General features: G+C 45.6%; 1 protein-coding gene across 4 annotated transcripts in view; it reads right to left on the bottom strand.

Annotated features, from left to right (window-relative positions):
* Positions 1-19,352, bottom strand: part of LOC119661584 (NACHT domain- and WD repeat-containing protein 1) — a 275,579-nt gene that overhangs the window by 131,186 nt on the left and 125,041 nt on the right. For all 4 annotated transcript variants that reach the window (XM_038070985.1, XM_038070984.1, XM_038070986.1 and 1 more), the window contains exons 6-8: positions 17,421-17,596; positions 10,187-10,337; positions 9,712-9,877 (exon numbers count right to left, since the gene is read on the bottom strand). In XM_038070985.1, the coding sequence (XP_037926913.1) occupies positions 9,712-9,877; positions 10,187-10,337; positions 17,421-17,596 (493 nt within the window). The remainder of the gene's footprint in view (positions 1-9,711; positions 9,878-10,186; positions 10,338-17,420; positions 17,597-19,352) is intronic.

Below are 19,352 nucleotides of genomic sequence, written 5' to 3' on the forward strand. Positions count from 1 at the left end.
TGCCTCAAAGTCTCCAATCGAGCTTTATACTTCGCTTCTTCTCTCCTTTAGCTCTCCTCGATTTCCTCGTGAGGAATACCTTTGAGTACTGCTCCGTGATATGGTCATCCTCCCGTAACTGTGATTTTGTTGCCCTTGAAAATGTGCAACGTAAATTCACCCGTTAAGAAAAGCTTCCCTTGTATAGACTACCCCACTAGCCTCCGCTTTCTGAACCTTCTCTTGCTACGACAGCGGGTCTATGCACATTTTTTAAACTTTCCTCGGGTTTGATGGACTGTTCCGCTGTTAACGACATCCCTTGCGTCCTGCGTCCTATAACACACGTAGCGCAGACATTTTCAACGTGGCTTTCGCAGAGCTCGAAGTCTACTTCCATTCCCCGACTCCTAAGTTTTGCCGAAATTACAGCGTACAACAGCTTGGTCCTTTTAGCTTCTCTACTTTAAGTGCTTAAAGGATAAGATTATTGCTTTCTCCTCCTCTTGAGGACAATAAGTAATTAGAGTTTACTCTGTTTGTAGTCCCTTAAATTAAATAAATTAAATAAATAAATTTCGAGGAATTATGTAGATTATTTGGGATACAAATCCGAACTATATATATATATATATATGTCTGTCATATTCTAGCGTTCTGTGTTCCCCTCCATATTACCTGCATGGCACCGCACACTAACTTCTTTTGCAGGGGCCACCTGGGATCATGGCGCGACCACCAGCACTACCCCATATGATGTGGTTCTAAAAGCGATGCAAATCCGCAATGCGCTCAACAAGTAAGTCAAATTCACTTGCTTCTTCTGAGTTTGCTAGCGCCTCTGTCCACACAGGTGGCATGTAAAGTAGAATGGATCAACCCTTCCCCTCCCCCCGGCCAGAAGCAATCTCCGACAGTGTTTCGGCGAGCCAATATTCAGTAACATTTTTGCAAGTACCGCGGTGGCACTCGCCGTCCTTTGGCATACATACTACAGACGTTCCCTAAAGCTCAGTTGGGTACCAATAATCAGCCCCAGGTTTTTGATAGCTGACTTTGAGACGACTGTATGTATACCGACTTCTACTTTCTTAGTGTTATCCTTTCCACGGCTCGTTATAAACACCGCTTCCATTTTCTCATCAGCCATGATCACCTCGGCTCTTTCTAGGCAAGGCTTTACAGTTTTTATTATTTCCGTTGCGTAGACCTTCACATCCTTTGGATGTGTTGCTGTAACAACTACAACCACGTCACGTCAGTCTCTTCTGGGACTGGAAGAACAAGCACCTCATTATACATGACATCCCACATCAGAAGCTTGGTGATACCCCCTCTGTGATGGTGTACACTTTGGGGCCCTCATCCGTCCCGTACTAAAAAGTCTTCTCTAAGAGATAACACCCTTTTGATTTGATTCCAGTTCGCTAAGTTACAACAAGCAGCGATCGCAAGAAACCGACGCCTCCTTTGCCAGATTCATCATGATGCCTACCACATCCACCGTAGAGTTGGCGTTCCGAAAATCATTCTGGCTTTTCAAAAGGCCATTGCTACTTTCGAAGATGGGCATCCAACAAGTAGATCAGGGGATATGATGCTGAATCTCCAGGTGGCTTATTAGAGCGCTAACTTTTGCTTTTCCACTAATAGAGAATATTCCTACTTTTAGCACGTCCCAAAGGTGTTAGCGAAAAGGTCGGGCCTTCCAAGCTCTGTTAAGGATGCCATGCAAACCTGGCGCTTTGTTATCGTCGATCTTAATACATATCTTCTCGCAGCTACTCCATAAGTTTTGAAGGAATTAAACATTGGCTTTTTTTACGCGGGCATGCAGTTATTCGTATGTTTCCGCTTGACCATCGCTACCGCACTTTCCCCTTTGCCCCTGGTGAAGCCTTCTTGCCTGGGAACATGCAGATCATAAATTTGCGATTTCGTTGTTCCACTAGTAGTTGGGTTGCCTATTGAGTAGCAGTCTCATGCTTCCGTCACCCGTCGGATGATTTGGATGACTTTTTCTTTGGCCCTACTCTTGGGGGGATATGTCGGGCTTAAGTACCGCGGAAAATGTGTCACCCTCAAAAGCTTACGCCATCCACCTGGACAAACCACTCGGCATTCTGGGAAGGCTCTTTCCGGAATTCGATTCGCTCTCGATTATTATGCAAATTGCCTGGTGACCAATGCAACCTTACTGACTTGTCAAGCAAATCTACTGGCTAATGCGGACCCTAGGATCATTCTTCCAAAAGTGTACAAGCCCCAGCTGCGATTTTCTACCAACGTCCTCTTGTGTCCAGAACCAGAGCGCTCAGCATCTGTTCGTACTTGGCAAGTTTAGCGCTTGCTTTAACGAAGCCTTCCTCCGGGTGATCCATTATTTCCTAATTAATTTTGGTATGACCCACTAATTATAACCACATCGATGTTTCTCTCGGGGATGGTTTGCGAGAGTATCTCCTGCGCCGCCTGACAGTGGTTAAAATTGATTTGTTTTAACCTCATCTGGGGTTTGAATTGAGGGCTGTGCAGTACTCCGGGCACCTGCTTTTACTTGCAACATCCAGTGGTCCCTGTTCCCTTTGTTCATTTGCGATTTGGGTCAGTTCCGCACTCCTTGCTGATATGACCTTCGGATCTGCATTTCCTGCACAGCATCGAGCTGCCATTTGAATTGGTGTATGCCTTCCCAATGTGGTTCAGTACTAACTGCTTCCCACGTCGACACATAGCCCAGCTTATTCTTCCTCTTCCTGCTTCTGATAATGACTAACTGGGTTCCACCGCTTTTCTTAGCTTTTTTACCGCTGAATCTTCTAGCCTGGTAAGTTCGAATTGCTCTTGCTAGGACTCGCAAACCTCCTCCTTCGCGGTGATCTCATTTATATCCTTGCAAACTATAGTGATCTCCGGCTTGCTAGCTTTCACGTCGGCTTTATGTCCTGATGACTTTCCAATATGGCTCAAGAATTTGTCAGCGGTTGCATCCTTGGAATTCTTGAGCTCTAACATAAGGTTTTCTTTTCTGTGACAGTCTAATGCGGGTAATATTGTCTCCCAAATTAGTGAGTTCCGAGTCTGGCCTCACTCTCCTGAAAATTTTAGCGCATGATCCTTCCTCGAATATTTCGTATTTCTGCTCCACTTTTTCGCGAGTTGAGCCTTTTCTTCTCTTCAGGCTTTGCTGAATTGTTGATTCATTCAACCTTCCTTCTCGTGTTTTGAACGAACGTGACTTGTGCGCCTGGTTCACTTGTTTGCTCGACACCTATACGACCGACGGTCATGGTATCGCTCATAGATTTCGTCATTGTGTAGGCTACGGAATCATCCATCCTCATGCAGGGGGCCAAAAATTCTTCGAAGGATTTCCAGGAGAGTATTCTTTACCGATAAATTAAAGATGGTCTGCGGAGTCGGTAGGGAGGTTTTTTCGAATATACACAGTGTATCCGAGTCGTAAGGTCTCCCAGGTTTCGCCAGTGAATTCCAAATAGAACTGCTGGCGATACTGGAAGTCTGTCAATGGCTGGAGCATGATTCGAACCCCAAGCGTAACATAGCCATTCTGATCGACAGCCAAGCGTCCATTAAGCCCTTGTACTCAGTGACGACATCCTCCAGGCTGGTGGGGCAGTGCAGAAATGCGTTGAAGTTCTTGGGCGGCACGCTCAAGGTCACCCTCCTTTGGGTTACCGGTCATAGGAGCATAGATAGGAGTGAGGGTTGACAGATTGGCCAGCCGGGGCTCTGCTCTTGGCAGTGCTTTGGCGGGAAAAGTCGGCGTGTCGCTAACGAGTGTCAAGAGCACAATCCACTCGCACTTTTTAGCAGCCGCGGGTTTTAGATGGCCAAGGCTTACCACCTGTGTGCCAAGTCGGGGAGGATTTGGCCCATTTATAATATAGCCTGATCACCAGAGCTCCTATGCCAGACGCGTACAAATTACGGCGGTCTGCACGAGGCACTGGCTCATAGGGGACCATGTCACCAAGCTCGGATACCCTACAATTTGCTTTGCCGAAGCTGCGAAGAAGGGTGGGAAACCTTCAGGCACCTCCTCTGCGATTGCCCAGCTCTAGCAAGAGTCAAGCTTCGAACACGGTGTAAACCATTCTTCGGGGACCTCAGAGAGATTTCTAGCTTGAGGGAGGGAGAGCTGCTTTAATTCGGGAATGCTACGAGGTGGCTCGGAAGATCTGAGCCGGTTGGACTCTGTTTCCCGCTCTCATAACAGCAGTCACGGTCTTGAGAGTTTGTGGCATCAAAACGACGCACCACAGTGCTAATTGGACCCCTCGGAGCGGCCACTGATGCCTGCTTAGCTACCACCCTATCTACATTAATGGGACAGCATCGAAGGTGTTGATCAATTTGTGTATTTTGGAAGCCTGATTTCTGCTGAGAGTGGCACCGAACTGGGTGTTGCCCGATGCACTAACCACCATAGATCTGCTTGCGTTGTCTTGGCTAATATCTGGAAATGCAGTTATTTCAAAACCAAGATCAAGTTGAGACAGTTCTGTGCTAGTGTCCTTTCTGTGTTGTTATATGGGAGTAGTACATCAAAAGTGAACCCCGCTGCTACTTACTTAAAAGCTTCAAGCCGTGAATATCTGTTGCGACGTATTATCTGACAGTGCACAGAACTTTCAGCCGTATGCAGTGTGATTGGAAGGCGAAAGTGGAAGTGGATAGGTTACATTTTCAGATGGGGTGATAATTGCATTGCTGGTTACACCATGCAGTGGAATCCACTCTGCCAAAATTGCCGACCAGTGGGTCGCCCAAAGAGCATTTAGCAAGGGACTGTAGAGAAGTAGTGCAGGTGTCTCAGATAATCGTAAGGGGAACTGAAAGGCATTTCAGGTAATTGCGAAAGATGGCGCGTAGGTGTAGTTGATGCGCTATCATCATCATCATCAACGGCGCAACAATCAGTATCGGGCCTAGGCCTGCTTTAATAAGAAAATTCAGACATCCTGGTTTTGCGCCGAGGTCCACCAATTCAATATTCCTAAAAAGCTGCCAGGCATCCTGGCTTCTTTTTCTACCATAGATATTGCCCTTATAGACTTTCCAGGCTGGATCATCCTCATCCACACGGACTAAGTGACCCGCATACCGTAACCTATTGAGCTGAATTTTATCTACAACCTGACGGTCATGATATCGCTCATAGATCTCCTCGTTATGTAGGCTACGGAATCGTGCATCCACATGTAGTGAGCCAAGAATTGTTCGGAGGATTCTTCTCTGGAACTCGGCCAAGAGTTCGCATTTTTTTTGCTAAGAACCCAGGTTTCCGTCTTAGACTGTTGTTGATGTCGAATGGTCTTGAGAGTGATCCTGCTGCTTTTATCTGGCCTCGCACATTGGTCAGGGTCAATCTAGTCAGTCTTTTCAATTTCGTCGGGACACCGAATTCTCTCATGGCCGTGTACAGTTTTATCCTGACTATGTTATCATAGGTGGCCTTAAACTCGATGAAAAGATGGTGCAACTGATGTTCATATTTCAACAGTTTTCCCTTTTGCTGGGAGAAAAAATCTGATCTGTTACTGATTTGCCTGGAGTGAAGCCTCTTTGGTGTGGGCCAATGATGTTCTGGGCGTATGGGGCCATCTGGCCTAGCAAGATAGTGGAGTAGTTCACCAACGTGATACCTCCTCCTCTCCTTTTTATGTATGGGACAGGTAATGCCCCGCTGCCAGTCGTCAAGCATTGATTCGCTGTCCCACACCTTGAGCACAGCAGTGCCGAACCACTTGGTGTAATTGGTTGCCTCCAAATTTAACCAACTCGGCTGTAATTCCATTGGCTCCTGGAGACTTATGATATTTCAGCCGATGAATCGCGTGGACTTTTTCTTCTATATTTGTTGGTGGCAGTATTTGTCCGTCGTTTTCAGTTGGAGGGACCTCCAACTCGCCGATGTTCTGGTTGTTCAGTAGCTCATCAAAGTACTCAACCCATCGCTCCAATATGCCCATTCTGTCGGAAATCAGATTTCTCTCTTTGTCTCGGCAGGATGAACATCGAGGTGTATAAGGCTTCATCTTGCTGGTAAAACTTCCGCGCCAGGTGCCTGGTTCGTGTTAAGTCTCCGCGTGTTCCCGCGTCCTTTGAGAATGCAACATTTCCCGGTATGCTGTATTCTTCCGTCCGGTCGCTAGCTTACATTCATCGTTGAACCAGCCGTTCCGACTCCTTTTGCGGCTGAGGCCAAGTATGTTTGTGGCCGTCTTTATGGTAACGTTCTTCAGGTGATTGTTAAGATCATTTGTTGATGCTTCATCCCCAGGATCTCATAGGTGTTGCGGAAGGTTGTGCTGTGGATGGCTTCAGTGTTAACTCTCACCTGATTGTCAGAGGGGATTGAAGGTGGTGTTTTTATTCGAGCTCGGAGCACTATGCCAACGAGACTCTGATCCGAGTCTATTTGGACCCCACTAAAAGTTCTGACATTCATCAAGGCTGAGAGGTGGCGACGTTCGATCAACACGTGGTTAATTTCGTTGGAAGTGGTCTGGTCTGGAGAGGCCCAAGTCTGTTTAAGAACCGCTTTTCGCGCAAATCAGGTACTTCCAACAACTATTTCGTGTGATATTGCTCACTGAATAATCCACAGTCTGTTATCATTTGTATTTTGATGTAAGCTATGCGGGTCAACGTATCGCCTAAATACTGGCTCCGTCCCTACTTTACTGTTGAAATTTCCAAGTATGATTCTGATTACATACCTAGGACAGGCTGTGGCTGTTGTCTAGTGACTCTTCTCCAGGAGACCGGTCCCTGTCCAACGCATCTCCTGCAACGCTGCCACATCAGCTCTTTATTGGGACAGGGTATTGCCTTCGACACATTCCATGAGAAAATGCGCAAATCGTTATTCCGTTTTCGTTACCTGATTCGCGGTTATGTAGTCAATCCAGTCTGGGGTTCCTTTTGTAGCTTCGTTACCAGTTGTTTTCCGTGTAGGGTTGTCAGCCCTACCCAACTGCCAACCTGGAGGCCTTGTGGTACAATTTGTTCCGTTTTTAGGGGCGGGGGACACGCCTTTATGCTTCTCCGTCTGCAGCGTTTCGTTAAGAAATAGCTGCAGCGTTCACCACATGGAGGTGGAGATAGATTTTGGTAGTAGAGCTGTTGGTGTTGGTTCAGCAGGCGTTTCCCAGGTTTTATGCTCCATCGAGGGTACCAGGTCACGTTCCCCTGGGACCTATACTACCAGCTTACGCGCTATACTCCACTCCACACAGGGTAAATGGCAGCCATGTGAGTTCATCCCAGCGTTCCTTAGAGCTAGTAGGACTTTGTTACGCTCGGCTTTCGACCAAATTTTGAGATCATTCGGAAGGACCGGTAGATCGAAACATTTCTGAAAGACAATCACTTACGAGACGATAAGTGGCAAGGCGAACATGACAAACCACAAGATTTTTAGGTATGTTACCAAGGAAAGCGTAGGAAACTCTTCAAAGTGGAATGGAAATGGGGATGAAGAGCATTTGCCTCGGGAAAAAAGGTATGTACCCGAAAGTTTAAGGAAGAAAGTTTAATCAAGTGCATGCCATTGCAAATGACAGCTAAAGTGGTGGCAGACTTCCGTCAGGTTTCATCACAGTGAACCTATAACCTGTCCCGGGTCCAACCTTAATTTTGCTGTGTCAGATGCAGATACGTCCTTTTTCCAATTTAGGTTAGGCCCCACATTGGGCGCCATTTGCAATGATTGATGGAATCAAGAGAGGTATCAAACGGACATTTCTTCCTCATATTCCAGAGCTTGGCTAGGACAGAGCTGCGCTCAGATGGGGGCAGTTGAAGGTCAACTTCGTTCTTAGACTTTGAATTAGCTCTGTTTTCATGGTTGACCTTGGCCAATGCGGACAGCTTTTTGGTCCTTTCTTAATTCAGTAAGTAATTTCAGGCTTACCTAACAAATCTGCTTCACTAGAGTGATGGCGACTTACTCCAAACACTTGCCTTGAATCAAAATGAAATCCCTTTTTCGTTATTCATAATTTGTTCCAGTTTCATATTTGAATATTTTGAATTTCTCTCCTCCTGCCTTATATGCTTTGATAACCTGGAACTGGATACCAGAAAAATGCCAAACTCTTGTTGCCAGGCTCAGGTTCTGCACTTCATAAAGTTCAATTTGCTGAAAGCAAGCCCTTCCAGGGGTTGATTAATTGCAGAAATTATATGGAATCCATTTCAATAATTGGATGAAATGAAAACCCGGGAATGTGTGCTCACTAAACACACAAAGTGGGTTTAAAACAACAAAGCCAGTGCATCTAGGCAAGCACTCGTCAGTCCCTGTGTTACGGGAAGGAGTGGAATTTCTAAACATTAAACTGATATATTGAAGTCCTGGCTGTGAAGCTGAAAAGCGTCCTGCATTTAGTTCTTTTGGGGTGATTTTAATGATATATTTGGTGCTAAAAAGCCCTGATTCACTGAGATGTCAGGGCCCGAATTTGAACATAGTCTCGGCATCCCTCAATTTTCTAAAGCTAATGAAAGTCTTTCGCGGTTGATTTTATTGCTGAGCAGTCATATCTAGTTCCATTAAGTACCCCACAAGGAATAAAGTGCTAACCCCGTCGAGTGAGTGCTCCACTCCTAAATGCTTTCCAATAATATCACTTTTACCACTCAGTGTCAGTCATTCGTTGCACACAACCCTTTTGCTCCAGCCAAAACTTAATTACGGAATTTCCAATGGAAACGACATCATCGCAAAATTGCCGGTGATGGGGATGAAGTGCCTTACTCCTGGCACAGTTCGTCGGTTTGCGAAATGCAAAAGGACCAACTAACCAACGTCGTTGGCTGATGACTAAAAGCCCTCAAGTAAATTGATTAAAAAGTTCAAAGTAGATAAACTTGAAATGTCTGATGACGCTCGACCTGATGATAGTAGTCTGATGGAGCATCGAATTAGTGGGTGAAATGGGAAACCTGGGAGGGATGCGGGTTGTGCGGAACCTGGCTAAGATTAAAAGCGAATCATTTTCGGGAAATTTGAAAATCTGTAGATAGTCAGCGTGAGTTATGCTGGTAGAATCGAAAGCGGGAGAATAGGATTGGGAGATTCGATGGAAAACCCTTGGCAGCAGCTAACGGTTGAGGCCAAAATGATAAGATCCACTTCATAATCGCATTCAAACTTTGAAAGCATAATTTCATTTAGTTGGGGAAGAAACAGACTTAATTATAACGCATTTGGTATTCATAGCCCCCATAGCGTCCGTAGCCAGCTGGATCTGATAATATTCGGCAGAAGAAGGGTTTGTTCATTGACGTACCTCCCTTCCGTCGAAGCAATTATGAAAAATTCAGAGACACACCAAAGCCAACCTTCAATTTGCTAAATCCGAAAGGACACCGATCCAACTTTCAAATCGAATAAGTAGGTAATCCTCCAAGGGCAACTCCAACATCAAAGAAGCGTTTTAGTCATCCTGAGAAGCAAAAGCACTTCATCGCTCCTTTTGTCGTAAAATGTTATCCCCACAAATACACAAAAGGCAACCCCCCAAACTTAATACTGGCAAATCCCGAAAGGAAGCATAGAAAATTCAACCTCAAAGGACTCAACAGCAGTGGCGAAAACTCAGCCACATAACACGAATACTTTCCTTTGTGAATGTCACAGCGACTTCAGGATCTAACTTTTCCGTCATTTTCTTTTCATGTTCTTAGTTTAAAACTCACCTGCACAGTCTTTTTCCGACCTTTGATGACATCCGGATCGTTGGTCAAACTTTGTTCAATTGAATTGCTCATTTTATTGAGAAGTTTATTCTTGAACTTGCTAAGATAAATTTCATGGTCCTCCGAGTCTGTATCTATAGTACGGTTCGATGATTTTCCAGGCACTCTGAAATGACGCCAAGACGGAGAACGTTACCATGGATGAGAAAGCCAGGGGAAGCCAGGGGAGAGTCGTGAAAGGAAGCTTACTTCAAAGTATATTTTTGTGTTTGGAAGTTGCAGTCGAGGAAGGATGTTTGTGGAGGAAAACGGGGAGAAGGGTTCTGTGTCTACGGGGAAAGTGATATCGCTTTAAATAATTCGTATTCCAATGTTGTTTGTAATGGCTTAAAAGGATTTCGGTGTAATTTGTTAATGTTGTAAAGGGGATTGGAGCTCCTGGCTTGCTACGTTTCCATGTGAGTAGTTTACTTACATTAAGGTTGAGTAGTTTTCGCTTGGCAAGGATAACGTCAATCGGTCTTTCAACTGTCGAAGTCTTTCACGCGATGAAGAACTTACTGATGGCGAACTAATATGGTTTGACCATTCCCGAAAAACAGCTATGATTCGATCCGGCGCAAGATCTGTTTTAGGAAGAGAAAATATAAAGAAGGATATCATTGTTATCTCCAGTTATAGGTCGATGCGGTCTAATTAGTTATGGTAGAAAAGTAAAAGATTACTTTCTGAGAAAATAAAGATACTTCCAAATGGGACAAAATCAGTTGATTGACTATATACTCTCTACTTCAGTGGAGTCGATAAAGGACTTCATATGGCGAAGGAATGTGGTACTTTGGAGATTAATAAATGTGTATGTTGTCCAATATCTATTACTATATAAAGAGCGGTATATTCGATTATACTTCAGGTGAATTGGGTAAGTCCTCACTCCACCCCACCCTAACAGAGACCGCAGGAAATTGTCTTCAAACTGTTCAGGCTGGGAATGGGTTTATTCAACCTACGAGAGCTTGCTAGCCTGCTGGTTGCGTTTTTGGGGAAAGTGGATCTGACGTGACCCACCAAAGCAACAACTAAACGATCATCTCCCTTCATTTTTTTAGCATGTAGGGTAGATGAATGCGATTACGCACAGAGTGTTTCCGCAACAGTACACTGTCGGACTATCAACCAAGCACCTCCCTGTCATCAGAGAACTAGCCTGGAACTATTTGACACATTACTTCGGGCTAGTTCTACCGCTCTCCCGGCTTTGAGAGCCTTCAAGTCAGGGAATTCCTTTCAAAAACAGGAGGAAAGGGAAAGAAGGGAGTTGTTAGTTCAGGGAACCCCTTACCATCAGGTCCCTCCGCCGGTCGAGTTCCATCTAAATCGCAATAAGAAGAGCCCGAATATAATGCGCAAAACGACTCTAGCTGCCGGCGTTCTTCAGCATCTCTCTGACAATGTTGTCTCGAGTTGTATCTCCATAAAGCTGATGACGAAAGCCGTCCCACCTTTCGCAGGAGAAAAACGTGCGTTCAATGTCTTCCACCACTCCATTGCAGAACACACAATTAGGAGATCGAGCCTTCCTAATCCTGTGTAGGTAAGACTGAAAATCTCCATGCAAGCTTAGAACTTGGGTAGGGAGATAGTCAATATCACCGTGCGTTCGGTTCAACCCCGGTTCTAAATTGTCGATGAGCAGTCCATCTTCCCCTTGGCTCATTTTCCAAGAGATTTGCCACTCGGTAAGGGTACGTTGACGTTCTTCACGGGCAACCACCTCTCTTAAGTTCTCACCTTTACGGCGGTAGATAGCTTTGTGCTCGTTGGCAAGGAGCCCATTATCATCACGGCTTGTTCGGAGACGGTGCGATAAGCACACGCCACTCGCAAAGCTTCCCGCGTCTGCACTCGAGCAAGGTGCTTACAATGCGCCTCCTTGTCAAGGGTATCAGCCCATACCTCCGCGCCATAGAGCAGAACCGACTGCATTGCTTCCATAAGGAGACGTCTCCTAGTAGATGAGGCCCCCCAACATTCGCCATTAGCCCACTCAAGACCGCGACTCCGCGACCGCTCTGTCCGCTGCTGCTTTGATTTACTCGAAGAAGCTCATCTTCGAGTCGAGCATTAATCTAAGGTATTTAACCACTGGTTTTGACTCTATAGTCAACTCGCCGATCGATATGGGACGCAGGGTCGGGATGCTTCTTCTTCTCAAAATTACTACTTCGGTTTTTTCTCAGCGCAACGCTGAAACCGCGAGCAGTCATCCATCCGCTTACCCGTGGCATCAATATGCCAAGTCATGACTCTTCGGGCATATCGAGTCTTAGCAGACTATCGTTGGAAGCGTTCCAGAGGTCCGGTCCTAGGATGGATCACTGTACTGCTCTTGATGTAATTTCCATGCTTCTCTGGCCCTCTAGCGTCATAGGGCTAAAGATAATCCCTCAATATCCGAGGAGCTTCTTGAGTACTTTTTCAACGGTGTCAAGCATACACAGTGGTCGTTATGCAGACGTGAGCTCCTGGTCTCCTTTATCCTTGCTGATCACCGCGAGTCTGGCCACTTTCCGGCGGCAAGGAAAAATGCCTTCCTTCAAGCAAGCGTTGAACGCCTCAAGCAGCAAGTTTAGCCGTTGGCAGAACACCAGTTTGTAAAATTCCGCCGGGATGCCATCAGGACCTGGCGCCTTCTTACTTTTCATAATGAGAACCACTTCTTCGAGCTCTCTCATTGCGGTCCGTCTGGTCGGTACTTAGTATGCAGGGCCTCTGCAGAGCCCCGGTTTTCCGGGTGACAAGCTTATAGTTCCCACGGGTCCTCATTCACCTTGTTGACAAGGTTCTGCCAGCCGTGAGCTTTGCTTTTATTTATAGCTCTGCGGAGTCTCCTTTTTGCTTATCTATATTGTGCCATTTATGGCGCATGCGGAGCTTGTGACACTAACTCTGTAGGTCAGCAATTTGTATCGTCCACCAGTACATAGTATGCTTGTCGCGACTGGAGCCCTTTCGGTGCATAGAAGCCTCACACGCAGTCCTTATCAGGTTCATAACTGAATTTACGATGGAGTCAGCTACGGCGCTACCGCTACCCGGAGCGTCCTCCAGCGCGGTTGTGACTGCTCCATGAACTTGTTTTGTGGATGAATTGGCTGCGCTAGGGGTGTGTAGCGCTTCAGGACAACCTCAGATGTGATTTATTTTGCAAAGGTTGAATTTCCAATTTTACCACCGGAAGTAAACAAGATATTATGAACGTCCTCCTCATCTCCGATGATGACTCGTGGCGTTCATCCCCTTAAAAAATGGTGATGCCTCTATGGTACACAATGGTAATGTTTGAATTTGTAAGCCTACCCCCGGAGGCAGAGGAGATGTATGGGGGGATGTTGGAGGTAGAGGAAGGAAGGAAGGAATTTCCCTTGAAAAGTTATTGCAGGTTAAATGAAGCTATTTGTGCAGTATAAGGGTAGGGTCAATCCCTTGTCCAGCGCGGACAGAAAGAGAGAGGAGATGGATAGGGAAGCGAGTCAGTTTTCTCCAGCCCCGACGTTTACCCTTACTCCCTTAAGAAGTCATGGCTCTTCAAAGGTTGAGTATTTTGATATCATGATACCGACCCTAGTCTTGCTGGGAAGAGGAATGAGGGGTATGCAGGAAGTAGGAAAAGTGTCCCTCTCTAACCTCGCTAAAGAATTACTACCCCGCTCTTCCGCGTTCGAGTGATGAGAAAGTGGTTACGATAGCAAGAGAATATTCCCTTCTTTCACCTAATGGCGGATTTGCAAATCCAAGTTTACCATGATAATATCAAAATACCTCCCATTTGAAGAACTAAACCTTTTTTGAGGACCTCCCGTCTCTCCATCCATACTCTTTTTTTTTTAAGGATGAGCGGACGACTGCGGCAGTTCGTTAAATGGGGTAGTAGAAAGGGACCCAGACATCCTACTTACCCTCCTCATCCCCTTTTCATGTGGGGGCAGAGTTCAGAATTTATACTTTACCACGGTGATATAAAAAACGACTTCGAGACGCCATAACTGTTTAAAGGATCGTCGCTGGTTTACAACGGGCTTGATGAGGAGGACTCTGGCGCAGCAGGATTCGCAACATTCAAAATAAATTTCGAATGCTGCGAATCCTGTTGCGCCACAGGACTCTCCCCCCCTGCCTCTTTGGGCTTACGCTTCAAAATTGAGCCTTATCCGAGGGTTTAGTTAAGCTTATATTGTGAGGGGCCGCCTAATTAACAGCCTCTTGCAAACTAAGGAGGAGCATACATTTCTAAATAGCCCTGGTGATGTTACAATAGCTTCCTTAGTTTGCATAGTTGCAAGATACAAACAATATCAGGGATTAAACTGATTACCGTGGGCAAGGTAAGAATAGGTTGGGTCATGCTTCAGATGCTTCGATTTCGGTCAGTTTGCAGAATGTTGTACTAGCGAGTACGATAGATAGAGAAGGTGTAGGAAGTGTGGTGAAGAGGGCCACTTTATGAAGGATTGCACTGAAGATCCACGATGCAAAGGGAGAACGGGAGTAGATGACCGGCACGTTGCAGGTGGTGGCAGGTGCCGGACATATAAGATGGAGCTGGATCGTAAGACTCAACCTCAACCATAGCGAGGCACCAGAAGGCTCTCGCTAACCATTCGAGAGCCCAATGTAGACGTGGCGGTAATATATGAACCGTACCAAAATTACGGTAGTGCTACGTGGATGAAAGACTCATCGGGAAACGCGACGGGTGTAACATTAGCGTAATATGAGGAGATGCTAGACGGCTTGGTGTTGGACGCTAGAGACCACAGCCTCAAAATCGTTGCCGGCGATTTCAACGCGTGGGCTTCAGACTGAAGTGCCGCACACCAGGGGTCAAATCTTGCTTGAAACCATCGCGGAGCTGGACATCGTACTCGCCAACGTTGGAGGAGTGCCCACCTTCTTAGGAAAAGGACTAGGCTCAATCGTCGGCCTAAGCTACCTGAGTACCTCGTTGGCGAGAGGGATGGTCTGGCGGGTGAGTGAGCACTATACCCACAGTGACCATCATCCCATCTTTCTTGACATCAGGAACGGGGGAGAGGACAGTCGAGTGAGCATCAAAAGCGGAAAAACCAGAATAGCTGGGTGGTTCACTGGAGCTTTCGAGGAAGAGACATTCTTGGTGGCTTTAGAATGAGGTTTCGACTCGAAAGAAACAGCGCTGGAAAAAGTGAGCCAATTATGTCAACGGATAACTGAGGCCTGCGACTCTACAATGCTGTAACGCAAGTTCCATCACAGTTGGAAACCAAACTACTGGTGGAACCAGGAAATCGCGTCAGAGAAAAAAAACCGCGATCTTCGAAGTAGAATTAAGAGAGCTATACGGGAAAGTAAGAGGAGTTGCTACAAGTAGTTGTGCCTTGAAGAAAATACGAACCCGTGGGGTGCTGCTTACAAGGTTACAATGAACAAGATTCGTGGACAAAAATCACCCCAAGTGCCTTGCTCGCGACTCTTCCTCAAAATAATCGCAATTCCTTTGCCACAACAAGAAGAAAGCCGACCTCATCCAATGGTTGAACAGGACGTCTACATAATTCCCGGGGTGACCGAAGAGACCGGAAACTACGGGGGATTTGTAGGGGAATTGGAGACAATAAGGCTCCGGGATTCCGAACAAAGCCCTGAAGTTGGCTGCTAAAATCAGGCCGCATGGTTCATAAGTATATTTGAATCATGCAGGGTTAAAGCAGTGTTTCCCACTCAGTGAAAGAGGTAGAGGTTAGTTCTGCTACCGAAGCCCCAAAAACCATCTCATATCTCATATCGCCCTATCTGTCTATTAGACACTATGGGGAAGATGTTGGAATGATTGATATACAAAAGGCGTCGAGATAGCGAGTGGCCTATCGGAGCGGCAATAGAAGTTTCGTAGAGCGCGGTCCACGGTTGATGCCATTGCAACGGACGTGGACCTGGCCCGGGAGGCATCGGCCGCTGGTAAGTGCTGCGCGATGGTAACGCTGCTTGTCAGGAATGCCTTTAACTCAGCCAACTGGTTTTGGATTAAGGACATTCTGGTTATACTAAGTGGCCCTGAATATTTAGCTCGTATAATCGAGAGTTACTTCTCGGAGATATTTCTTTGGTACTAGACGGACGACTGTCCGAAGGAATATATTGTGACAGCAGGTGATCCCCAAGGCTCCGTATTGATTCCTTTGCTGTGGAGGATAATGTATGATGGAGTGCTCGGCCATCGCGTGCCAAGGGAGGTAGTGGTAGTTTGCGAAAGACCACCAGGACGTAGAACTGTATGCAAGTGAAACCATTCATGCTATCAAAGCATTGGTCCAAATTATGAAATTGGACCTGGCAGAAGGTAAGACGGAGGCGGTGCCTATTACCAATCGCAGGAAAACAACACCGTCAAATTTCGCGTTGGTAATCACGAGGTCGTTTCAAAATCGATCATTAGATACCTGGGGGTAATAATCGCTGCCAAGTTGAGCTTCGAGGGGCACCTGAACTATGCTGGCGAAAAGGCAGCAAAGGCTAGCCCATCTCTAGTAAGGATAATGCCAAATATTGGAGGGCCAAAATCTAGTCGCCGGCTGCTTATCGCAGGGGTGGTGAAATCCATCCTGCTATACACGGCTCCTGTCTGGGCGTGAGAGTGTGTAGTGCATATAGGACAGCATCAGGTGAGGCAGCGAGTGTCATCGCGGGAATGATTCCCTTGGATTTTCTGGCAGATGAGGCACACTGTCTCTACCGGAGAAGGAGGGTGGATCCGGCCGAAGTGATTGCGGGCTTCCTAAAGGCCACTAGGAAGGAGTTGTATAGGAAATAGTAGCAACGGTGGAATAATTCCAAAAAGGGCCGCTGGACCCATAGTTACGCTGGTGTTAACCAGAGCCCGCCTCGTGAAGTAATACTTCACGGTGGTCTCGCGAGGAAATGGGCGGAGAGTGGGGGTGGTTTTAGTGGGTGAGAATCCCACACACTGCTGCAAAAAAACAAGATAGGAACAATATGGTTGCTATTCATTCATTGGGATATAGCACGTTAAACACACCTGGGCGCCACCTTACCGGGTCCTTTGAAATGCGGTTCAACTACTACCATGGTTTCCGAAGACGCATGAAATCCTCCTTTATTATTCTGCGCTAAATGTTCTGGGGTGACACACACCAGCAGATGAGTCGACCAAGAAGACAAGGGACGATACACTGGCTTGGTATCATAGGGATTCTGAATTTGACATGGAAGGAACACCCAATTCTGACGGAAATTATGGATAATGTGCCCTTCAAGATATAGATATACAGTGTAAATGCTTTGGGTGACCCTCACATATTAGGCTCTTTCTTGTCATTGTCATTCACATAATAGCAAAATAGGTGCAACATCAGCAGAAGAAATGTGGAATTTACTGAAATATGGTTGCCTGTAATCAAAGAAATGGATAAGGAGCGAGGGATCTACCCTGCTGTATGCATAAGTAAACAGCCTCATTAATTCGGATGACGAATTCGTGCTGAACTTCTTTGGTCCCCTCATGCTTTTTTTGCCAGATTGAGCCTTTTCAATTCCACTTTACTACCGTTCCATAAAACGTTTATCTGGATTTCACATGCATCCGGCAAATCCAACCTAATGCCACCTTCCTTAATCAAATGAATTAAGCAAAACGCCATTTACATACATACCTAGAGCTTTCTCGATTTCCATTTCAATTTGTGTCCTCCGGATTGCTTTCAAACATTCGATAAATCCTTGATCACTCGACGGCACTCTCAACAGCTCCTCGCTACTACGTTCAATTAATTCCAGAATTTTTCTATAATCCCGCAAGCGGTCCTCACTTGACTGATTTCTGCCATTGCTGTATTTAGGTGGGAAGAAATGGAGAAGAAAAAAAAAGATGAAAAAAAAGGAAGTTAAAATGAAATCATTGAAAATAAATCATTGGATAAAAATTATCCGTGCAAAGATGACGCCAACAACGACAACGATGAAGGAGATAATGAAAATTTGATTTGCGACAAGCAAGAGAAATGCCAAGACGATTTCAGGAAGAAAGGACCTGGAAAAGGGAATGGCCATGGGATGGTATCAGCACCTAAGCAGTGAATAGATAGGAAAAATTTGTTGGAAAGCGTGCGGATATTCAGAGGATCAAGTCCACTGAAATGGGGTTGGTATGACTCCGAGGAAGGAAGGCGTTTGATGACGCATAACCTTCGGTGCGATAATATCTTCAGGGTCCTTACAGTATGCCTCCGATATCTTATCTAAGTTTCTGTAAGCGATTTGCCAGGTCGGCACCCATTTTTGTGCCAGAGTTAAAAGCAAGGAGCTCTCATCCTTTGGTGTGGAGTCCATGCTCAGGTATACTGAAGGAAGCCTAAGAGGACCTACCGAAATCTGTTCGTTGGATTAGACGCTTGACATAAAATTTGCTCCGAAATCTTCTCATTTCTACGACGACAACCCTCGCCCAACTGAACATATATTATTATGTTTTCCATTAAAGGTCTACGTGAAATTAGAAGGATTTTTCCCGGGGATTCATTTACGGTGGATTAGGACTAAGCTGACAAAAGAAACGACGAAGAGAGGCTTTACCTTGTCAGCGCTTTTATGGAGCGTTGAAGACGAAAAGATATAAAGCAATAGACTAGCGTTGCCAACTGCGGCAAACAGGATAAAAATCTAAGCAAGGACGAGCTGTATGTCTGCGTGTTTACGTCTACTGATTCATTGGTCCAGGAAGGAATGAATTTCTTTCTTCTCTTGTCTAGGATTAGGGGGTGGAATTGAATAATTTCAAAGATCTGGTCCGTGAATACTAAAAAAGTGGTCGAATCATTGGACTTGAACAAAATTTATGAGTGCGTAGTATCCATAATGAAGGAGAATATCTGGGAGATGGGAATCGGATCGCTTTGATCCATGATTACGAGTCTTGTTTTTCACAGTTTTATTTATTTATCGACATTAAAGCGAAATACAAAGGAAGGAAGGTTTTCGTATTGAGGAGATATGAAATCGATGTAGATTCGAAGCAAAAGGCATGTTGCCTTGTTTTTATGCTTGGGCGGAAATTTCTATGTATCTCCAGCATATTGTTGTCGTTTTCGCTATTAAATTCCTCTTTCATTTCTTCGCCAAAAATAATTTCGGCAATTAATGAATTCGTTTCTCTGTTTCGAGGTTTATCACTTCAAAGCCCTAAATATAGATACCAAGTAGGAACACGAGGCTTTGAACTTTCAGTTAGCTTAGCAAAAGCAAATAAACATCTGCAGTTGTTCTTTAGGAGCAGGAATTCAATAGGATTGAAGAATATAATGAAGAAGTTATTTCAGGACGCACCAAATATTCTCCAGAAGTCAACCCACCCACCCACCCACGAGTCTGTAGGCAAAATTATTGAATGAATCGAAACGTTAAAAAAAATTGGAATGAAGTAGCAAATGAGACAAGGGAGTCCTATTTTACCAATTGTGGTTTTCCAAGGATGCAGAGGAGGCGTTCTTCTCCAGCTGAAGGTGTTGGCAGGTTTCGTAGATAATAGGAAGTTCGATTATCGATCTATCTTTTGAAACGCCGCTGAAAGAGTTTGATAGAGCTTGTAG

This window comes from Hermetia illucens, chromosome 1, assembly GCF_905115235.1.
Source record: "Hermetia illucens chromosome 1, iHerIll2.2.curated.20191125, whole genome shotgun sequence".
Lineage (NCBI taxonomy): Eukaryota > Metazoa > Arthropoda > Insecta > Diptera > Stratiomyidae > Hermetia > Hermetia illucens.